This window comes from Talpa europaea, assembly GCF_964194135.1.
Source record: "Talpa europaea genome assembly, chromosome: 3".
Lineage (NCBI taxonomy): Eukaryota > Metazoa > Chordata > Mammalia > Eulipotyphla > Talpidae > Talpa > Talpa europaea.
Window position 1 is genome coordinate 52161031 of NC_140069.1, and position 23349 is coordinate 52184379.

Below are 23349 nucleotides of genomic sequence, written 5' to 3' on the forward strand. Positions count from 1 at the left end.
AGAAAGTTCAGGCAAAATATAGATTGGTTTCAGTGTCCATTGGATTTAGCAAGTTTTGGTGACTTTTGCCAACATATTCTACTCCTTGTATCGTACCAGAATGAAGTTCATAATAACTGACATGCAGTAAAAAAAATCAATTTAATGCTCTAGCAATAATGTGGAGGAAAATCAGATATCTTTATAATAAAATCTGTCACAAGCACAATTAATCCAGGTGATACATTAAGACTTACTATGGACTCAATATCTACAAAAAAAAAATAGACAGGTATTGGTGGGCCATATTAATGTCTTAAAATCTTGACTGTGTTAGCTACAGTGATGAGATCTTCTAAATGGGAAAGCAGGGGGCCTCCCTTGTGGTGCAAGGGGTTAAGTTGCAGCACTATGAAGCTATGGACAGCCACCTCAGCATGAGTTGGATCCCCAACCAGGGAGCTAACCCACATGGCGCAGCAGACCTCTCCTGTCTCACCCACTGCTCCCCTCAGCAGTGTATTTCAGTCAATCTGCCTGATCTGTTCCCCACTCTGTTTCTGATGAATCTTCTCAACCCTGCCCGCCCCCCTGCACCTCTGGCCTATACCCCAGTTCTTGTATGCATAAGTAAATAAATCTTTAAAAAAAATAAAATAGGAAAACAGTTCTTGGTTCCAAGTCTGAACAGAACAAAGTATTCTTTTGGTTTACATAGTAGTTGCATTTCTATAAATATTAAGTGTATTTACAACAGTGCAAAAAACTCCCAATACTGTGTACTTGTGTTTATATGTAAAAAGCAGTCGGTTCTAGGCTTAAATAATTATAATCAGACTTTTCACTTATGTTACTGTCTGGTTAAATGTTGAATGGCACTTTGGATAATTTTTTTGTGTAAGACTGTCTCAAATATTTCAACACTTACATTCTTAGTCCCACCACACAAAATGCCATTATAAGCTTTCATAACCATAATTCTCCCCAAAAGTTTCCAATAGTGTCCTCTTTGGGTGTGCCTGAATATACTAGGCTAAAAGATGGGAGGCTGGAAACAAAAGATTATTGTCCCTTAATAAAGTGAAGGTGATAAAATTCAAAGTAGAGACAGAAAGCTTATAATTGGAGATTCATATCCCGGCAGATACCATGTTTCCTACAGATGAGTTACAATCTTGCTTTAAAGATTTTGTGGTATGCTGGTAAATTATTTCTCTTTTTTAATGCCCTGACTATCTTCTTTCCTAACTTGGAGGGCTAGCCTTCCATTTGAACTGGGCTCATTTGCTATAAATAAGGGTTAAAATTTGAAAACTCTGAAAGATTACTTTTTGAAGAGAAAGTACTCTACTTTTATTATTGCAGGCCAAAAATGTTAAACATTTCAGAAAAGGCATATTAATTTCTTATTACTGCAGGAACAAATGACTACAAATGTAGTAGATTACAAATTACCACAAATTTATCCTAAGGTCCTGGAGGGTAGAAGTCCAAGAAGGATCTCCCTGGGCTAAACTCAAGGTATCAGTAGGGATGTGTTCCTTTCTGGCGATTCTAGAGGACCATCCATTTTCTTGACTTATATTGCTACTAAAAGTGGCCTGTATTCCTTGGCTCGTGACCCCTTCCTCCATTTCAAATGAAATAGCATAGCATCCTCTAATCTCTCTGACTCTTTCCTGCTTCTCTTTCTGCTCTTAAATATCCTTGTGATAACTTTGGGTTCCCCTGGATATCCTAACTATTCTCCCCATATCAAGATCCCTAATTTAATCACATCTGCGATGTCCTTTTTGCCATTAAGACAATATACTCACAAATTCTGAGGAATAAGCTATGGACACCTTTGGGAGGTCATTATTCTCTCTACCATGAAAGGGTAGAGCAGGGAATATATTGTTGAAACAGGATTACTTTAAAACTTCATTTTCTGTTATAGACTTTTTTTTCTTGCAGTACAACCAGTCTTATTTTTACCCTTAAAAGCCAGCTAAGAATTCTATAGTTGCTTATGGTAGGCGGTATGATTTCTAATTTCCACCAAATTTAAAATAACATCCTCAATTGTAGAGATTAGCATAATATATTGGTGGTGGGAGAGAGTGGTTGGAGCAAATATTTAGGCATCTAAGACATAGTTCTAAATCTGATTTTTGTTTCCAGAGAAAATAATATATGGTTTCATTTCTGCCAAAACATTTATTTAGTATTATCAGTGTTGGAAAAAGTTTTAGATACCTTTCTCTTCCTATTTTCTTCTATGATTTTCAACAATTTTTAGGGTTTAGCACAAACTCATTTAATTAAAAAATATTTATGGAGGAGCACAGGGGACTGAGGTGATGGTGCACGGGTGCACTGATGAAGGAAACTATGGGGACTACACCTGAGGGGGGAGGGGGAAGCAAATATTGTTTAAAAATGAACAATGATGTAAAACATTTAAAAAAATTAAAAAACATGATTTGTTTTAAGAAAAGTCAAGTAATAGAAAAGTACATAGGATAAAAAGCTAAAGCCTATCCTGCATCCATCTCATTCATTTCTTCATATTAAAACACTATTAAACAGTTTGATGTGTCTTCCATAAATTTTCTAGAATATTAGACACCCACAAACACAAACACCTGTTTTTTTTCACCATTGAAAAATATTTTTTTTTGGAAAGCATAGTTGTTAGCTCATTTTATTCCATTTTTAGTACTTTTTTCTTACATTTTGTTAAATTTTGGACAATACATGATTTCTCCCTTCAGGTGTGGTCACCATAGTTCTCCCATCATCAATCATCAATAGTCTACCACCCTGTTTTGGAAATCATACTAATATCTTACTAATCATGTAGTTCTGTACTAGATCTTTTGCATTACACCCTACTACCTCTATATTACTTCTGTACTATGCTTACTGCTGAATGCCCATAGATATTAAGGGAGTAGAGTGAATGGGAGCTTGGGTTCTATCAGTAATTCCAATCTTAGTTCTGCCACTGTATAGCCTTGAACAAGTTAATTTTTTGATGCCTGCTTTTTCTCATTTATGAAATGCCCAAAATGAATAGCACGTGCCTAACAGGGCCATTAGAATTATAGAAGTTGTGAATATTACCTATGATGAACTCATACAAAGAACATAGAAAGTAATGTAATTGCTATTTAATGGCATTACCTCAAAATTTTATGATTTATACAAGCTGTATAATTGTTTTCTGCTAATGAATCCTTTTAAAATAGTCTTAAAATATAAATGTTTACAAACTGGGTTCTCATGAAATATACTATAAGTATCCAAGCTCATCGTTTTAGCTTGTATTTAATTATATATTCTTTTATTTTTTTTAGGCTCTCTGTATATTTTATTTATTTATTTATTTTTAAATAATAAATTTTATTTTTATATTCCCCCATACAATTGCAAATGCCCCATTCTGACCCCAATCCCTCCCCTCCCACCCCCCACCCCCCAAAAAGTGTCTCTGGTTTATAGTTGCTTGTTGATTTTGATTTTCACTTTCTTATAGTTATTCATTTTTCTGGTCCCTTATTTAAGTTTTCTAGATTCCTGCTATGAGTGAGACCATCCGGTATTTTTCTTTTGCTTTTTGGCTTATTTCGCTGAGCATGATCCCTTCCAGCGCCATCCATGTTGCTGCAAATTGCATGTGTTTATCTTTTTTGAATGCTGAGTAATATTCCATGGTATATATGTACCACATCTTCTTGATCCAGTCATCTATTTTTGGGCATTTGGGCTGTTTCCAAAGCTTAGCTATTGTAAATAGTGCTGCTATAAACATAGGGGTGCAGGTGTTCTTTGGAATTGATGTTTCTGTGTCCTTTGGGTAAATACCTAGGAGTGGAATTGCTGGATCATATGGAAGCTCTATGTTTAGTAGGTCCAGAAATCTCCACACAGCTCTCCATAGTGGTTGGACCAGTTTGCACTCCCATGTATTTAATTATATATTCTTAAGATAAAATTTGTCAACGGTTATGCACATATTTGTGGCTTTTGCTCAGTATTGCTTTTAACAGAAATACCAGTTTCAAAAATAACATCCAGGAATTATTTAAACCTTACTGGCAGGATTTAGAAAAATTTTGCTACCTTAGTCATAAAATGGTATTCCAAATCTGCTTTAGTGGGTACCTTTGGCATCTTTGTGAGTGTATTTATTGTATTTATTTGCCTTTCCCCCTTCAATCTATGGTTTTTCATTTACTGAGCATCTGGGGATATCATTATTCTAAAGACTAGGTATCAATAAATGAAATAGACAAAAATCCCTTTAGGGGAATGGTTGACTCAACTCTTAAAAAATACAGTTTTTTACAATTACCTTATGGTTTCACTCATTTGTGAAATAGAAATAACTGAAGAAAACAAATTGAAAAAAACACACAAAAAATAACTCTTAGGCTCTGTGAAAACTATGGTGGTTACTAGAGGGGAGGGGAGAATATAGATGGGAGAATGGATAGTGTATTGGCACTGAAGGTTCCGTAGAGGGCAAGTGAACACGTGCACACATTGAGGTATTAAGTAGTGCTCCCAAATTGGGGTTTTATAAATGAATGGCAAATACTTTTAAATTTCATTTCAAAAAAAGCTACAATTAAAAAAAAAGGAATAATCTTTTAGGTACAATAGTAAATTAGCATAAGCTTTTCTAACTAACATAAGCAAACCTTTTTAGTATTTGGTCTTTGATTTCAGGAGGAGGAAAAGTAGTTGCAGCCATATGATGGATGAATAGGGGGCAACTTCCTGCTTGTTTATTTAATAATAATGAAGTTATTAAAACATTTAGAACAAGAAAGTAAATTAGTATATAATTTTCTATTATTTTAATAATAAAAATACAAATCTATCTGCCATGGAGTAGAAAAAACTTTACATGAGTTTTTTTTTTCCTTTTTTAAATTTTTTAAGATTTATTTTTATTTATTTATACAAGCACTGGGTACAGTCAGAAGCGCGGGAGGGTGAGAGAATTCACCAGAGCCAGAGCGGAGCAGAGCAGGCAGAAGGACCGAAGTACACTGCTGAGGGGAGCAGCGGGCGGCAGGAGAGGTCTGCGCACCATGTGGGACCCTCCTCTGGTGGCCTGGGAGCAGCCGGGGATCGAACTGGCGCTGCAGAGGCTGCGGAAAGCCTCGCAACCCAGAGCTCAACCGCTGCGCCACCGGGGAGGCCCTGCATGAGTTCTTAAAGATAAAATATTTTTAAAATAAATTTTCAACATATTCCTAAATCCCATTTTGTCTTGGTATTCAGTTCTCTATATTTCAGTGGAAAAACTTGCAAAGGCTTAATAAACAATTCAAAACAGACTCTTGGAAGTTGAAAAGTAAATGTGTGAGAATGTTCCTTTAAGTGTCTTCAGTTTCTGGTAATTACAAATAAAGGCACTATTAACATTTATTTTCAAAATGGCTGTACCATGTATATTTCTATCAGCAATTTCTGGAAGTTGTATTTGGTCAGCATCTTCATCTTCACGAAGACTTATATAGTCAGTATTTTTTTCTCATTTTAATAGACGTGTTAATAGTGTTTCATTGTGGTATTAATTCGCACTTCTCTAATGATTAATGATGTGGAGCATCTTTTCATGAGACCTATTTGCCATTTGTATATTTCTTGGAGAAGATTCTGTTCTAATCTTTTGTCTAGTTTTTAATTTTTTTTTACTCATTGAATTATGAGAGTACTTTATATACTCTGGATAAATATTATTTTGTTAAATGTTTGACCAAAAAAATCCAACTCTCAGGTTATGATACATATGCGTATGTGTATTAAATGACTCAAGCCACTTCAATTCCATTGTGTCTTTTTATAAATGATTTAAATGTATTTGCAATGTTGTATTCTCTGAGGAATTACGTTTTCCTCTATCAGTAATATAAAGGGGTTTACAACCAAAATCTAAAATACCAGCCGTCAAGCTCTAAAAAGGTACTCTGTATAAAATTGGTTCTAACCTACAGTATAGCAGAAGCTCTGCTTTCTCTTAGGATACAAATAAGCGAAATAATGTGTGACACAGGAATAAATTTTAAGTCTTCGCATGGCATTACTTTTCAAATTAGGTTGAAAAACAAAACAGCTCCAAACCAGCCACACACTAAGGAATGATTTAAAATAGCTGTTTTACCTTCCCAGAACCCATAAAAAGGAACTATAACAAGACAGATGTTTTTAAGTTTTGCAAGCACTGCATGCAAGCTCCTCTTATTTCACTTTTGCACCTGCATCCCTGATTTGCAAAATTTGATGCGTAAAATTTCAAAATAGCAAAATGTAAGTTTGTTGCATTAACACGTGGTTGGTTCAGGGCTCTATGCAGTAGAGCATATTACCCTGCAAACTGGGATTCTTACATAGCTGATCATTACTGCAGTAAACTGACTTGAATGCACTTGAACTGAGCAGTTAGAAACCCCTAGGGGAGGTGAAACTGCCAGGCGCCCTCGTCCCTCTCTCCTGCGAAGGGAGGTCCCCTCCTATGGCTGACTACCGTATTCATCGATGTGCCCGAATTTCCGAGCTGTCTTCCTGCAGTTCTCCGATCAGTGCGCCTCTGCCGCGCGCATCAGTTTTCTGCCGTGGAGAGGGGTGGGAGTGTATTTGAAGACCAGCTACAGACCTGGATTATTTCTCTTTTCCGTTCCCTACACATCTCCAGCTAAAAACTTTTTTCACCTGTTAACGCTCCTGCAAATTCTGATACTCAGTTTCCTGCCAGCGTCTTCATAGCTCCAGTAAGTAAGGTGTCTCTGCAAACACAGCTCCTATGTTTGCCTAAACAATAATGGCCGCGCAAACCTTAAGGTTAATTTGTCCCAAGCCCGAGGACCGCGCCTTCCCACAAGGGAGGCGGGACACCTCCGAGGAGAGAGGAGCTGCAGTGGGCGAGAAGCCTCTAAGGCCGGACCCCGCTGGGCCGCCCAACCGCCCGGGAGCCGTCCGCGCACCCGGGAAAGTCTGTGCTCCCGCCGCCACTTCCGGGTCCGCCTCTCGGCGAGCGTTGGAACTCGCTTTCCCAGGAGGCCCCGCGGGGTCCCCGGCGCCTCGACCCCTTGCTGTGCGGCGCTCAGCACGCTCCGGGTCCTGTCACAACTAGACCCGCAAACTCGGCGTCGGCCCCGCCCACTGCTCCCAGCTCCTTCCCCGACTCCCGCGAGTTCCAGTCCCAGCTTCCAGCTCCCCAGCCCCGCCCTCAGTCCCGCGCGCTCTCCCCGCCCCGCCCACGTCCCCTCGCGTGCGGCCGCCGCAGCCAATGAGGTTCGGGGCCGCGTGCGCAGATTCAAACGGCGGCTCCTGAGGGAGGCTGGGCGCGAGATTCGGCGGTGCGGACAAAACCCTGCAGGAGGCTGCGAGCCCTGCAGAGCTGCTCGCTGCGGAGAGAGGGCGGGGGTCGGCTCCCGGGGCAGAGCCGCTCAGGGCCGGCGGCAGAGGGGCTGAGAAGAGGCGGGAGGGGTCGGCGGCGGGCGGGAGCGCGCCTCCTGACATGTTGGGGGCGTCTCTGACCCGGCCAGGCCAGGGCTAGTGGCGGCGCTCCGGGCCGGGGGCGGGTCGCGGTCCGCCCCTCAGTCCCTCCGTCCGGCCCAACCGGGGACGTGCGTTCCGCGCTCGGCCGCCTGGCAGAGGGAGCTTGGGGAGCGGCGGGAGGGTTGGGGAGAAGGAGCTTTCGCCTGAGGCTGGAGGAGGCTGAACTGCGTCCCCGCCCAGCCCGCGCCTATGCGGTACTGGAAGGATGGCGAAGAGGTCGCGCAGGTGGGTGTGACATCCCTTTCGCCCAGGCCTGTCGGCGCGCTCTCGACTCAGATTCTCTTTCCCTCCCGCCGCTTCCCCAGCAGGCCCTCCCCAGCTGGGGCTGAGGTTTCCCCTGCCGCTGCTCCACAGCAGCTTCGGCCGGTGTGGCCGGAGCGCAGCCGGGAAGTGGGGCGAGCTGGGGACCCGTGTTTAAGACGCAGAAAGTGAGTAACATGCCCAGGTTGCTTTTTTGAGGCGGTTCTCCCCACAGCGCTCGTCCAGACGCTCAGTCTCTACTAGCTACTTCCTGGTGGGAGGTTTCTTGCCAGGTAACCTTGCTGTGAGATTTCAGGGAATGCGCTCTACGGATGGGAGTGATGGTGGCGACTGGAAAATATTTCGTGTTCAGGGAGGGACTCTTATTTTCTAAGTTACTGTACCAGTTAAAATAAGAGCTCTGTGATGAACTTGGGCGTGACCCCCCACACCCCTACACCCCCCCCCCTTCCTCCGCCAACTTGCCACCTGGAAAGGTATGGAAAATAATTGAGAGAGGAACTTTTTGATGTTTTCTGTAATTACCGTAACCCTGGGCTCAGCTTTATGTATATGTTTTAAAATATCTTCTACTGGGACGATGTCACACTGTTACTACCTACCAGTAGTTTGATCCTAAAATAAAACATTGTATTTCATTCACTTACTATTCTGAGTGTCCGTGATTGGCTCTGACTGTATCTAAATATTGCAGAGATAGGGCACTTCCCCCCCACCCCCCAACGTGCGAGGATAAATTCGTGTGTCTATTAATCGCTTTAGTAACTGCTCTTAATGTGTATTAACATCTAGATGATTAGGGTATCTCTTTAATTGTCAATATTGTAAAAAACCTGAAAAGATGTTTGATGGATGTTCCAAATGGTTTTATCTAGATCAGCAGGCTCAAAATCTTAATTGGAGGTTGAAATTTAGTACTTGATTCATTCATTGCAGATTTCTGTTAAAAATTGGCAGTAACTATTCATAGTATTTGATGTCTTATTTATTAAATATCTGCTGTTTGTAAGATATTTTTTGCAGAAAACAATGTAATTAAGCTTCTGTTCATTATTTTGTAGCAACTACAATATAGGGCAGATTTTTGAGGTGGAACAAATGTATACACACACATCAATCCACCTCTCTAGAAGAGTTTTTAACTTTAGCACTATTGCTATTTTGGATCAGGTAATTCTTTGTAGTGGGAGACTGACCCGTGCTATGGAGGACTTGTAGCAACGTCGCTGGCCAGTAGATGCTAACACTATGCTACCTGCATATGACAATTAAAAATGTCTCTAGATACTGTCAAATATCAATTGGGGAGCAAAATCGCCGAGTGAGGATCACTGTTCTCAACCATCAAGAACCCAAGACTCAATTTTCAGGAAAGGTAGATGTTAAAAGCTAGTGTAGTTCTAATTGCTGAGGCTTTTTCTGTAGAATTTTTGAATACACAAAATTTAAAAAATGTCTTCATTAAGCAAGGTGAGAAGTAAATCTATCAATTCAATAGCAGATTCGTTTACAGTCATTGTGGGGCATGATCTATTTATAAACATTGATGTTAATCTTAAAACAGTTTCTTGGCTAATGCTGTCATTAGCATTTAGTTATGGTTAGATATGGATGTTTGAATATCAGAACCTTATCTTCTCCAAATGGTTTCCTGTCTTTCCATTTCATAATTTGTGTATGCTACATAGTAATAGACTAAGAAGAAGAAATTATTTAATGATGAATTTGCTTGTGTAAGTTATTTTCTTTTATTGACATTACTGTGAGCTTTGAGATCTAAGCACTAATTATACTGTTGACCTATAACTCGTCAGCTATATAAGTTAATTAAACTGTGTATTATAGAAGGATTTAGAGCCACAGGTCTGGAGTAACTAAACATGGTGGGGTGAAGCTAGAGAATGTAGTGAAAAATCATCTCTGAATGCTATATTTCCTAGGGTCTTCATTCTTGAATGTGTTTCATACTCTGTTAATATTTGTTGTGTAGGTAAATATGACTTATTGCTCTTAGAAGATAATAGAATATGAAATGTTTTGAAGAGGGAAGTATTTTTTGGGCTAAGTCTAGTTTCATATCTTTTGTCTAAATATCTCAATAATAAATATGAGCCTAATTATAGTTCAAAGAAAAGGGAAATAAATCAATTTAAGAACACTATACAACCATTTAAGTATTTGCGTGAAAACCAGTCTGCTGTAGAAGAGTTTTGCATAAGACCACAGGCATAAATCCTGTACTATTTCTATATTATCTGAAAAGTGAAAAACTGTTAGCTCAGGTATGACACAGCTGATAAATGTTAACTCTTCAGATCTTAAGATAACTGTAGTATCTCTGATCTAGAATTATATAAATAAAAGTCTCATTTAAGATTGTGATTTTAAATAGTTTTAGATCTCACTGGGGGTTATAGTGAAATAACTTTCAGGCAGGCAATACTAAAATTGGTGTATCTGTCATTAACATGTATTTGATTTTTAAGCATATTTATGTATCAAGTAGTAAAGATAGTTTTCAAAAGTCCTACCCTTATTATAAACTTTATAAATGACATTTAGAAATTAGGAAAGTTATCTTAGTAGTAATAGATTTAGGTATTCACATGTTGAGATAACCTGTGACTGTAGTTTTTACTACAGATAAAAACCAGTTTTTTTAATTAGAAGATCTTTTTCAGTAGTGTGTGTGTGTGTGTGTGTATCGGAGGCAATTTTAGTATGTTGTTTAAAAAAATGGGTGTTATAGATAAAAGAATACTGAAATGTGAAAAGTTATTTTTTAATCAGTTTTGTCATTAGGGATTTTTTTTGAGAAAGCAAGAAAACTTTATATTTCAGCTTTCTCTCTGTTTTGGACCCTTTTGTAATCGGTCATCTTTTCTCATTTAAAAGTATACGCACACTAATGGAATAAAAGATATGTCCTTGCATTGTTTTTATTTATAGGTAGTTATGTAGAACTCCCTTCAGTATTTTTATCAGTATTGGCTATGTATAATGGTTTTTAAAAAAGTCGAATTTGTTCTAATATAATAATGCTAGTTTGCAGTCCAGAATAGGAAACAAAATTGTCATGTGTGCAGTACATCATATTAACCACTGGGCGGCCTGATTTCACTTTATTAAATCAACTTGGGAAATTTCACCTTTGAATTCAGTTGGACTTAAAATGCCCGTTACCCTGTCAAGACAGTTTAATGAAGGTGTATTTTTTTATTATGATAAAAGTTTTAGAATTTATGGGTTTATGATTTAAAATGTGATCAAATTGAATTGATTTTATTAAGGCAAGTTTTATGGAACTACTGATATTTCATTTCAATCTGGTAGTTTCTTTTCAAATAAAAATAAATTAAAAAAATTCTCAAATTCTTACTGTGACTACATTTAACTCCTTTTAGGTGGTATTACTGGTGTCCTAAAACTGAACTTTACCCCACTGTCTTAATGTTGTCAAGTGTGAATAGTTTGCATATTATTTCACAGGAAAAGTTATGACTGTCACTTCCTATTTAGCTTACACCCCAGAGCAAAGTTTCTTAGCCATTTTCCTGGCCTGATGAGTCATAAAATTTGTGTGTGTGCACTTATTTTGCTGTTTCATATTCACTCTAATCACTTTTTTCAATCATAATCTACAAAAATCTATTTGAATATAATACTTAGGTTAATATTAGGAAATCGTAGAATAAATATCTTACTTTGACTTAAAAGATTAGATTGGCTGAATGATTATGGAAACCGTATAATGACTTCAGATTTAGAGACCAAATACAACTTCTGTTTTTTTTTTTTTTTATAGAGGCATGTTTTTATTTATTTATTTTTGTTTTGTTTGTTTTATACATGCACTGGGTACAGTCAGAAGCACGGGAGGGTGAGAGAATTCACCAGAGCCAGAGCAGGGAGCAGAGCAGGCAGAAGGACCGAAGTACACTGCTGAGGGGAGCAGCAGGAGGCAGGAGGGGTCTGCCCGCCATTTGGGACCCTCCTCCTGTGCAGCCGGGGATTGAACCAGCGCTGCAGAGGCCGCGGGCAGCTTCGCAACCCAGCGCTCAACTGCTGCGCCACCGGGGAGGCCCTACAACTTCTGTTTTTGCTTTGTGATTGGAGAAATAATTTGACCTAGTTTTGCTTTCTTGCAGATTAGTAACCCTAGGCTAGAAGTGGTTTATTTATCTAGAGGTCAGGAAGTTGATTTTACAAAACTAATACATATTACTAGCATTGGTTACTATAATACAGAAGTATTGTAGTCTCATTAAGTAATGAGACTTTTTCATTGTGAAATGATTAAAGTGGAATAGTGCTGATCTTTCTTTTGAGGTTTTATCCTTTTCCTTTTTTCTGGGCAAATTATAGGTAATTGGCGAATGTCGTAGCTAGTGATACTGATCATTTTGTAGGCTCTTTTTCTGCCATGCTTATTTAAAAGTTACATCATCTTTTCAATAAACAAATATTGTAATTTGATGCTAAAACTAACTAGTAGTTAGCTGGATAAATTCTAGGAAATTCCCAGTGGTAGAGAGATTATTCTAAGAATTCTACTTTACTATACCCTTACATTTACTCACTCAAAAAACCCAGCTTTCTGAACATTGACTGGACTGTATCACTCTAAAACTGATGACTACTGATGCAAACAGAGAGTGACACCTCATGTAGAAATAGAAATTTCTCACAAATCAAGTATGTGGTTAAGGCAGGTTTTAAAGTTAAAATTAACAAGTTTTCAAGAAATTTACACCTTGGAAACTAGTCTTTTGACCAAAGTAACAGTTTTACATTTCTTTCCTTAAAATATTTTGATGAGAACCTTAAGGAGAATTTCATACATATTAGATGTGATATAGATATTTTTCTGAGAACTCTATATAGCCAAGTCCCAAAATTCAAGTTGTTTTGATCTCTAAATAACCTAATTTTTAAAGTAGTCTTAAATGTGCTGTTGTGGAAGCTGTTGGGAACTGAAGGGAAGGAAGAAAAAGGGGGCCTGTGAAAAGCACAACTGAAGAATCTTTGGGAAGTAGGAAGTGGATATAGGAAGTGGTGGGGATACTAGGAAAGGTAAGGTAATATTAGGAGGCAGCCCACAGAACCCCTCTCTGCTAAATATTGTTTCAGCAGGTGTTGCTTCTTATTCTACCACTTCTTTTGTTTTTGGATTTTGAAGTCCCTTTCTTAACAAATGGGAATACTTTTCACCTCTTCCTAGATGTCTTTTCATTTGCTAAAAAATTTTCATTCACTTGAGATCAACTTTAGTGAGAGAAGTGGAAGTTTTGATTGGGTTGCAAGGGAGTGAGGTAATTGGAAAGCAGTAGATATTTTAGTGACAGGTACAGTTCTTGGTTCTGAAAGATGAACATTTTAGACTTGGTCTTTGTAGTTCTGTCTGAGCTTACTGTTTGGTTAGAAAGGTTGGCAAGGGTGATAAACATTAAGAAGAAATGGTAGATGCCACGAGTTACATACAAATTGGACAGCAAACTTCAGAATGGTGTTTATTTGATTTTAGTAACATTCTTAGAAATTTGTGAAGTCAATGGATCTCCAGTTTATCAGTTTAATCTTGGCTAATTAGGTGATATTTCTGATGGCTGAAGATGACTATAAATAATAAAAATAATTTTCTTTAAATTTTTTTTTTGGGCAGGGAGAGCTTAACAAAACAAGCATATGGAAGTAGGACTGGCATATTGTAACAAGTAGAGATTGGTTTTAAGGAGAGAACTTTGCAATACTGAAGTTATGGAACTAAAGCAGTTAGATAAATATCATAGGTAGGGAAAGGGGATCTTGATGTCTTTTTCACTCTGTCAGGAAGAATTTTGGTCCTCTGGAATGACAAATGAAGGGAAATTAGAAATTTCTGCAAAAGTTGACAGTATATATTAAATCTAGGCCTTTATTTTTTAGTTTTGTAAAATTAAAACTATGTTATTATTAGGAAGTGTGCCCATAATATATATATTTACATATATTACATTATAGTCAAAGAAATCATACTTCTGTTGTTTGAAACCAGAGTGAATTTTTGGAAAAGAGTTGAGTCTATTAAAACAAACTGATTTTTAATATTGTTAGGCATTCAGTCTGTGCACATAATGCTAATATTATGTGTATACGTACTCACTAGATTTTGAAGACTACTAAGAAAAAAGTACTTTTTTTCTATGAAGTACTTTATAAATGTTTTTCTCATTTAGTTTTACCCTTAAAGCAATACAATAAGGTAGGTGGTATTCTCATTTTATAAACAGGTAAACCAAGACCCTGAAAATTTGGTACATGCAGAGATATAAAGTGAGTGAAGTTAGAACTAGGACATAGCTCTGATTTCAAAATGTACTTCGATTTTTCTTTAGTATCTTCTAGCATGGTAGCTTCTTCCTTGGTTTTCTAGTGTTTGTAGTACAGTGGTTAAGCAGTGGGTTTTGGAGTTCAGTCATGCTATATTTAGGTATCATTGTGAGCAAGAAATTACTTTCTAAGACAAAATTTCCTTTTCTCCAAAATGGGAATACTGTTGCTCTCCTCTGATGATCTGGGGATTTTAAAAGAGAAATTTCAAAGGCTTCCACACTATATAATCCTTGAAAGTTTAAATAAATATTAGCTTATGTTATTTTTAGATACTCATATCTGTAATTCTCTACTCAAAATACTTTAATTTATCACAACTAGAGGATGTCATACTTATGGCTTCTGTTCTTGGTATGCCAGTGATTGATGAAACTGTGTATCTATTCTAGACCTCAGTTGCTTTCTAGATCTATGTTCAATAGGAGAGTCAGTACACATGACCATTAAATTCTTGAAATGTGACTAATCTGAATTGTAACTATAAATATACATTAGATTTTGAAGACTTTACTAAGATAAAAGGAAAGTGAAATATTTGACGATTATGTTGATTGTATGCTAAAATGATAATTTTTAATATATTGCGTTAAAACAATATTATTAAAATTACCTTTTCCTGTTTCTATTTTTTATGTGACCTAGGAAATTACATGTATTGCTTGTTACTATGTGTCTATTGGACATCGCTTTTTTAGAATATCTAGATATATTTTTCTCAATATTTAAATATATGTCTCAAGTGCCTTGAAATCAGCTATTCCAAAACTATTCTCCCCATTTGCTCCTTCTTTCCAATGTTGTTTCTCCTTCTGTTCCTTATTTGAGGGAAGAGCTTTATTTAAGCTCCCCAAACCAGAAATTTTGGCATCATCTGTGATTCCTCCTCCCTTGTCTTATATCTTTTTTTTTTTTAAGATTTATTATTTATTTATTTATTTATACAAGCATTGGGGTACAGTCGGAAGCACGGGAGGGTGAGAGAATTCACCAGAGCCAGAGTGGGGAGCAGAACAGGCAGAGTGATGAAATACACTGCTGAGGGGAGCAGCGGGCATGGCAGGAGAGGTCTGCGCGCCATGTGGGACCCTCGCCGGCAGCCGGGGTTCGAACTGGCGCTGCAGAGGCTGCAGGCAGCTTTGCAGCCCAGTGCTCAACCGCTGTGCCACCAGGGGAGGCCCTTGTCTTATATCTTTTGGTTTCTTTTTAATATCTCCCAGTTTCATATTCTTTCCATTGCTGTTACCCTTATCTTAGTCCACTTATTCTTTCATGGTTTCTTGTATTTTATTGCATTTAGAGCTCTTCCAGTCAAGGATGTAAAACATAGAATTCTACCCCATTTTCTTAGTAGTACGATGGTTTAATATTAAAAAATGAAAATATTGGTTTCATCTGAATTTTTTAAAAATAGTACTCAAGCTTTATTTACTTTTTAAAGATTTATTTATTTATACAAGAGCTGGGGTACAGGCCAGAGGCACAGGAGGGTGAGAGGATTCACCAGAAACAGAGCAGGGAGCAGAACAGGCAGAAGAACTGAAAGCATTGCTGAAGGGAGCAGCGGGTGAGACAGGAGAGGTCTGCCATGCCATGTGGGTATCTCCTTGGCTGGCCGGAAATTGAACCCGTGCTGCAGAGCCTGCGGACAGCTTCACAGTGCTGTGTTCAACCTGCTGCGCCACCGGGGAGGGCCTCAAGCTTTATTTTTAAAAATATCTACTCAGTATCTCAACACCATTTATTAAAAAGTCCATCCAAAGATTTGCTATTTACTACAATAATTTACCAAATTCTGATATGAAATTTTTTATCTCTGAATGAATTCTGTTCCATTGATCTGTTTTCTGTTCAGGTGCCAGTACCATTCTGTTTTATTAATTTTTTCCCCTGCAGTGTATTTTGATATTGGGTAATGCTAATTCTATTTTTCTTTTAAATTTTCTGGCTATTATTGCTGTTTATTTTTTCTTTTTTCATCTGAGTTCTGTTATCTTATTCACTCTGAACTTAGTATTTTTATTCATTTAATTTTAATTTATAAATTAATAGATAACCTTTAATAATTATTTTCCTAACCATAGATCTGGTCTGAATGTTTTTCCATTTAAGTGTTTCTACCTTAATACTATTTTGCTGCTTACTATACCTTAATCTTGCGTGTTCAGATTATTTCTACATATTTTAACCCTTTTTTATAGTATTGTTTATGAATCATTTCTTCTGTCTCTTACCTGACTATATATTGTACTTATACAATATAAATTGTATAAGTATAAAGGCCCTAATAAATTCTTATTGGGTTATTGTGAACAAGTACTAAGTGGTCTTCCTTTGTCCATTTCTCCATATTCCTTGCCAGTGGTTGTTTTTAAAAACACAAGATGCTTTGTCTTTTACTCCCTTAGTTAAATAATTGTTGTTGTTTTTAATTCTCTTAACTCTTTATGATAAAGGTCAAAGAATAAATGCCAAAGTCCTTAGTGTGGTATAAAAGTTATCACTTGGTCCCTGGTGGCATATTTAGCCTCATCTTTCTGAGTGAGAACAGCTCTCCATAGTATGACTTAATTATTTTATGTTTTGAATAATCTCATTGAATATATCTTTAAGTCTGAGTGACTTCTTCACTTGTTTTATGATTAAATTCACAAATTTAAATAAGATTCTTGATTTCACAATTATGTTTTTTTTAAGTGAGGATGAGGATGATGACCTTCAATATGCTGATCATGATTATGAAGTACCACAACAAAAAGGACTGAAGAAACTCTGGAATAGAGTAAAGTGGACAAGAGATGAGGTAATCATTTGATAAGATGTACTAATTCACACTTCTATTTATTGACTAAGAACATTATAAATAAGAAAGATAATTTAAAAACAAAACATGAGAACAAGTAATCCATCAAATGACTTGCACATCATTTTTCTTTAACCAGAGGCATGAATAGCTGGCTGGGGGCTCTCACAGAAACTCTGTAGTAAATGGGAGAACTTGTATTATATTGACTTCAGTCCTTCTAAAAATGGCCACTAGATATGACATGAAAGAATTGGAGACTTGTCTATATTCAGGGACACAGGTCTAGGGTAAGGGAGAGCTTTCTTAATTTTCATACCTGTTTTAATAGGATGATAAGTTAAAGAAGTTGGTTGAACAACATGGAACTGATGATTGGACTCTAATTGCTAGTCATCTTCAAGTAAGTGAAATATTGTTTTAATATTTTTAACATGAAAGATTTAGGCCATTGGGTTAATTTGCTGTTTTTCAAAATTGTGTCTGCATTACTTTAGATTTAGATTTCCTTCCTAAGAACATCTCTTTTGTTCTGGTCCTCATGTAGTTGCCAATGGCTTAGAAGTCTCATTTTCTAGTAATTAGTTTATCTAGGGGCCTAAAAGGATTATTGTAGAACAAAAGATACTAAGTTTGGATTGGGCTTTATAAATATTTGTTGATATATGTTAACATTTTTTAAGAGATGCGAAGTATACTAAGATATTTTAATAGCTAGTAAAGAAAATTAAAAAAAGATTTCTTGGAAAGTTTGACTTACAGTACTTATTTTGTAACATGTCGATTTAAAAAATAATACCACTCACTGTACTACTGCTTTCAAGTACTATTCATTAGTGTGTAATTTTGTAATTTATAGTGTATTTTCACATGTATTTTAACCTGTTCTTTCTGCAGTGTAAATACTGGGATATAATATTCATATTTGAATTTCTGTATTGATTACTTTGAGTTTCAGAAGCCATGTTATCTATGTTCTTTCTATATTGTCATGAGTCCTTTTAGCATATCTTGAAAATTAAGACCAAATAATGAAAAGAGCATAACTTTCAGAGAAAGTCTGAATTGTGTTCAAATGTTAGCTCTACTAACTGTTTGGTCCCTTTATCTATAATATGTAAATAATCATACTTGTTTTCTAGTAATTTTGAGTGAATTCTAAATAACATAAGATGTATGGTACAGTTCCTGAGATTGAGCAGGTTTTAGTAAAAGGAAGGTAAATTAGGAAAGGTATTTATATTAGTTGTATCAGCTCAATTTCAATGTTATAACAACAAATAATGTGAACAAAGGCGTGTTACAGGAACACGTAGGAACAACCTGATTATTTTGAAGAACATGGTAACTTTAAACTGGATCAGCATTATTATATAGAAGCCATAAGTGAAGATTCTTAATTTGAAAAAAGAAAAATTATTTGAAGTCCAATAGGTAATAAAGACAGAGAAATTGGTAAACAAAGTACTTGTATTTATCCCTTTATATCTAAACGATCTTTGATCTTCTATATGGACTAATTTTATAACTAATGAGTAAGTATCACTATCAACAGCCTTGTAGTACATAGGAATTAGCAGGTTATTAATTGACTAAAATAAAGCTTCATTTATTAATCATTTTTGAAGTTTGAATGTTTCTACATTAGGTTTTCTTATCCTGATAAATTCATTTTTCTCTTAAGTTTAAGTGTTTTAACTGATAATATGTGTGTGTGTGTGTGTATATATATATATATAAAAAATATGCACATCTTCTATATGTGTATATCTATATATAGTTTTTTCTTGGTAACTTGAGGGACATCATTTATGAACACCCTGTAACTACCATGACAGTAGTCTAGTAATGCCATTAGGGCTTTTTGAATTGTATGGGGTTATGTGATGCTGCACTACAAGAATCCAGACTATTCTGTTCTTTGAATTCTTATGTCTGACACATACTTTTCTGCTGTTCCTCAATTTTAGATACATTTGTTTATGGCAGAATCTGTATTGCTTTGCTGCTTGCTGTGTTGTAAGGTTTAGTATATAGATACATACCTTAATTTCAAATATATATTGTTTTAAAGCCATGCCAATGACTAATTAAAAAACATAATTGAACACAGGCATATAAAATATATGTTATTGAATGCATTATTTTTGAAGACTTTGTTCTTAAGATTAGAAGACATAAGTTTGGGTTGACTTGCTTTTTTGGTAACAAAAAATGATCTAAATTTTTTCAGAATCGTTCTGATTTTCAATGCCAGCATCGATGGCAGAAAGTTTTAAATCCAGAATTGATAAAAGGCCCCTGGACTAAAGAAGAAGATCAGAGGGTAACGTGTTCCTATTCTTTATTTTCACTGTGTAGTTGGACTAGCTGTTTTCTTCCTAATGCATTTTTTTTCTTTATTGAGATGTAATTGACATATAACATTGTATTAGTTTCAGATGTCATAGCATAATGATTTGAAACTTGTATGTGTTGTGAAATGATCACTAAGTCTAAGTCAACATTTCATCACCAGACTTAGTTATATTTTTTTTCTTGTGATGAGAACTTTTAAAATTTACTTTCTCAGTAACTTTCAAATACATAATACAGAATTCTTACCTGTAACTGCTATGCTGTACATTGCAGCTCCATGACTGACTGACTTATTTCATCACTGGAAGTTTGTGCCTTTTGACCTCTTCCCGCATTTTACTCACCTTTCTATACACCTTGCCTCTGGCAACCACCAGTTTGTTCTCTATATCTATTAACTTAGCTTTTGTTTTCATATTTCATATGTAATGGAATTTGTCTTTATCTCTCTAATCTATTTTACTTGTCATAGTACCTCTAGGTCTCTCCATGTTGTCACAAATGGCAATATTTCAGCTTTTTTATGACTGAATAATCTCTCTCAATATGTGTGTGTGTGTGTGTACACACATACATATTACATAGATATGTAATTATTTTCTCCTTTATTTATCCTGGGATGGACACTTAGGTTGTATCCATGTTTTGGCTATTATAAATAATGCTGCATTGAATATGAGGGCGCAGGTATCTTTAAACTTAGTATTTTGTTTTCTTCTGATAAATAGCCAGAAGTGGAATTGCTGGATCATATTGTAGTTCTAGGTTTAATTTTCTGGAGTATCTCCATTTTGTTCTTCCTCAGTGGTTGTGCCAATTCACATTCCCATAAACAGTGTACACACTTTCTCTTTTCTCCACATCCTCACCAACAATTGTTATTTTTTGTCTTATTGATATTAACCATTCTAACAAGTAGGAGATCATAGCTCATTGTGATTGTGATTTGCATTTCTTTGATGATTAGTGATATTGAGCATATTTTCATATACCTATTGGCCATCTGTATATCTTTGGAAAAATGTTCAGATCCTCTGCCCATTTTTTAAATCAGATTTTTTTGTTTGCTATTGAGTTGTATGCGTTCTATATACAATTTGTATATTAACCCTTATCAGCTGTATGATTTGTAGATGCTTTCTCTCAGTCGGTTGCCGTTTCATTTTATTTACGGTGTCCTTTGTTGTGTAGAATCATTTTGGTTTGATAAAGCCCCATTTGTATATTTTTGCTTTTGTTGCCTTTGCTTTTGGTGTAAGAGTCAAAAAATCATTGCTAAGACTAATATTAAAGGAACTTACTGCCTTCGTTTTATTCTAGAATTTTTATGGTTCCAGATCTTTCATTCAAGTCTTCAATTGATTTTGAGTTAATTTTTGTTAATTCAGTAAGATCATGGTCCATCTTCATTTTTTGCAGGCTGACTGTCCAATTTTCCCAGCATCATTTATTGATGAAACTGCCCTTTTTCCATTCTCAATTCCTTTGCCATAAATTAACTGTCCATATATGCTTGGGTTTATTTGTGGGCTTTCTATCTGGTTCCATTGATCCATGTGTTCACTTTTATATGAGTTTCATACTGTTGGATTACTGTAGCTTTGAAATGCAGTTTGAAATCAGAGTTTTTGATGTTTCCAGCACTGTTTATCTTTCTCAAGATTGCTTTGGCTTTTTGGGGTTTCTGTGGTTCCATGCACATTTTAGGGTTGTTCTGTTTTTGTGAAAAATGTCATTTGAATTTCGATAGGGATTGCATTGAATCTGTAGATGGCTTTGGGTAATATGGACAATTTAACATTTCTTATAATCCATGAGCATACAATATCATTTATTTGTGTTTGATTTCTTTCATTAATGTCTTATAATTTTCAGTGTATAGATCTTTCACTTCCTTTGTTAAATTTATTTCTGGGTATTTTATTCCTTTTAATGCACTTTGCACTTTGATTTCTCTTTCTGATAGTTATCAGTACATATAAATCCAACATATTTTTGTATATTGATATTGTATTCTGCAGCTTTACTTAAGTTTGTTGATTAATTCAAAATTTTTTTGATAGAGTCTGTAGGATTATCAGTATATAACATCTGTAAAGAGCAACAGTTGTATTTCTTCTTTCCAATTTGGATATCTCCTAATACGTTGTTTTAACTTATAAAACATGTTTAAATCATTTTGGTTTTATTCTCTTAGTACTGCTTGTATAAGAACTGAAAGGTTAGTGTCTTGAATTGTTTTTTCTCAATTGTTAAACCAAATGTTATATATATGAGATTTTTTTTGCATGGACAAAATACTTGTTATCAGTCTGGTTACCATGTTTACAGCTTAGATATAGTTTCTTATTGGAAACTGAGCTAACATTTAGAAAACAGAATTTAATTTTTTTATTTGATAGCATGATATATAGTGTCGGTATTCTTAACTTTCTCTCATGACCTATTATGAACCCTCAAATAAGATATCAGAGCAACTGTACCTAAAGGGTTGGATGACTTCAAAACGATCATAATTCTTTGTTTTATAAAAGCTGAGAATGGGAGAGTTTCTGTCCTCCATTAGGAATAGCCCTTTAGTTCATGCACTTATTTAACATAAAAGTTGTTAATATTTGGGGAATTAGAACATTCTTCCTACTACTCAAAGCAAAACAAGTTACTTCACTAGGCTCACATTTGATCTGATCTTGATGGACAATGACAAATTTTGAAATATTTGATCTGTATCCTTTCAGTTTGAGAAAGGAAGAAATAAAAAGATAGTAACTGTATATCCTTCCTGCTTCCATTTATTTGGCTTTTAGCTGAAGCTCTTTTTTTTTTTTAAGAAAAAAGAATAGAAAATGCATAAATCTCAACAGTTTTACTGTTATTTTATTTTATTTTATTTTATTTTTTTTGCTTCTCTTTCTTTTTTTTTTTTTTTAAATAGAGGCATGTTTTTATTTATTTATTATGTTTGTTTGTTTGTTTTGTTTATACATGCACTGGGTACAGTCAGAAGCGCGGGAGGGTGAGAGAATTCACCAGAGACAGAGTGGGGAGCAGAGCAGGCAGAAGGACTGAAGTACACTGCTGAGGGGAGCAGCGGGTGGCAGGAGAGGTCTGCGCACCATGTGGGATCCTCTGGTGGCCGGGGAGCAGCCGGGGATCGAACCGGCGCCGCAGAGGCCGCGGGCAGCTTCGCAACCCAGCGCTCAACCGCTGCGCCACCGGAGAGGCCCTTTACTGTTATTTTAAATTATGAAAACTAAAATTCCAAGTCACTTTAATTAGTATCTTGTATTTTAGATAAATCTGGGATCAGTTTTTGAACTTGGTGAATGTTGAGGTAATATTTATTATTAGAATTGTTTTTATGTTAAGTTTATAGTTGTGACTTGACTTTAATACATTTTTTAAAAAGTAGTGTCTTAGCAGTGGCAGGAATTGGGACTGGAAATTAAATAGTCAACACATGATTAGTGATTTTATAAGGATATATGAAATTATCATTATAAGGATATATGAAATTAACTTCCTGTAGAAATAGGAAACAGAAACTCATAAGATAATGTAAAAAGTAGTATCTTGGGGTTTTTTTTTATGTTTTAAAATTCTGTTAAGGTAACACTTTTTTAAAAATTGAGATATAATTGACATATTAGTTTCACCTATATAATATAATGATTTGATATTTGTATATTAAGGTAATGCTTTTTTAAACTTTGTTTTTCTGTTTCTTAGGTTATTGAATTAGTTCAGAAATATGGCCCAAAAAGATGGTCTTTAATTGCAAAACATTTAAAGGGAAGAATAGGCAAGCAGTGTAGAGAAAGGTGGCATAATCATCTGAATCCTGAGGTAAAGAAATCTTCCTGGACTGAAGAGGAGGACAGGATCATCTATGAAGCACATAAAAGATTGGGAAATCGTTGGGCAGAAATTGCCAAACTACTTCCTGGAAGGTGCTTATATAAATGTATATATGTTTTTCTGTACTTAATCTTTTTTTTTAAGATATATTTATTTATGCACAC

At 35.8% G+C, this 23349-nt stretch overlaps 1 protein-coding gene across 1 annotated transcript in view; it reads left to right on the forward strand.

The window, feature by feature from the left end:
- Positions 1-7725: 7725 nt before the first annotated feature.
- The window catches only part of MYBL1 (MYB proto-oncogene like 1), a gene marked incomplete at its 5' end in the record, with an annotated part of 32846 nt that continues 17222 nt past the window's right edge, over positions 7726-23349 (forward strand). Inside the window, 5 exons of the mRNA XM_084230145.1 lie at positions 7726-7761; positions 16868-16969; positions 17301-17372; positions 19203-19295; positions 23057-23277. Coding sequence (XP_084086271.1) covers positions 7726-7761; positions 16868-16969; positions 17301-17372; positions 19203-19295; positions 23057-23277 — 524 coding nt within the window. The remainder of the gene's footprint in view (positions 7762-16867; positions 16970-17300; positions 17373-19202; positions 19296-23056; positions 23278-23349) is intronic.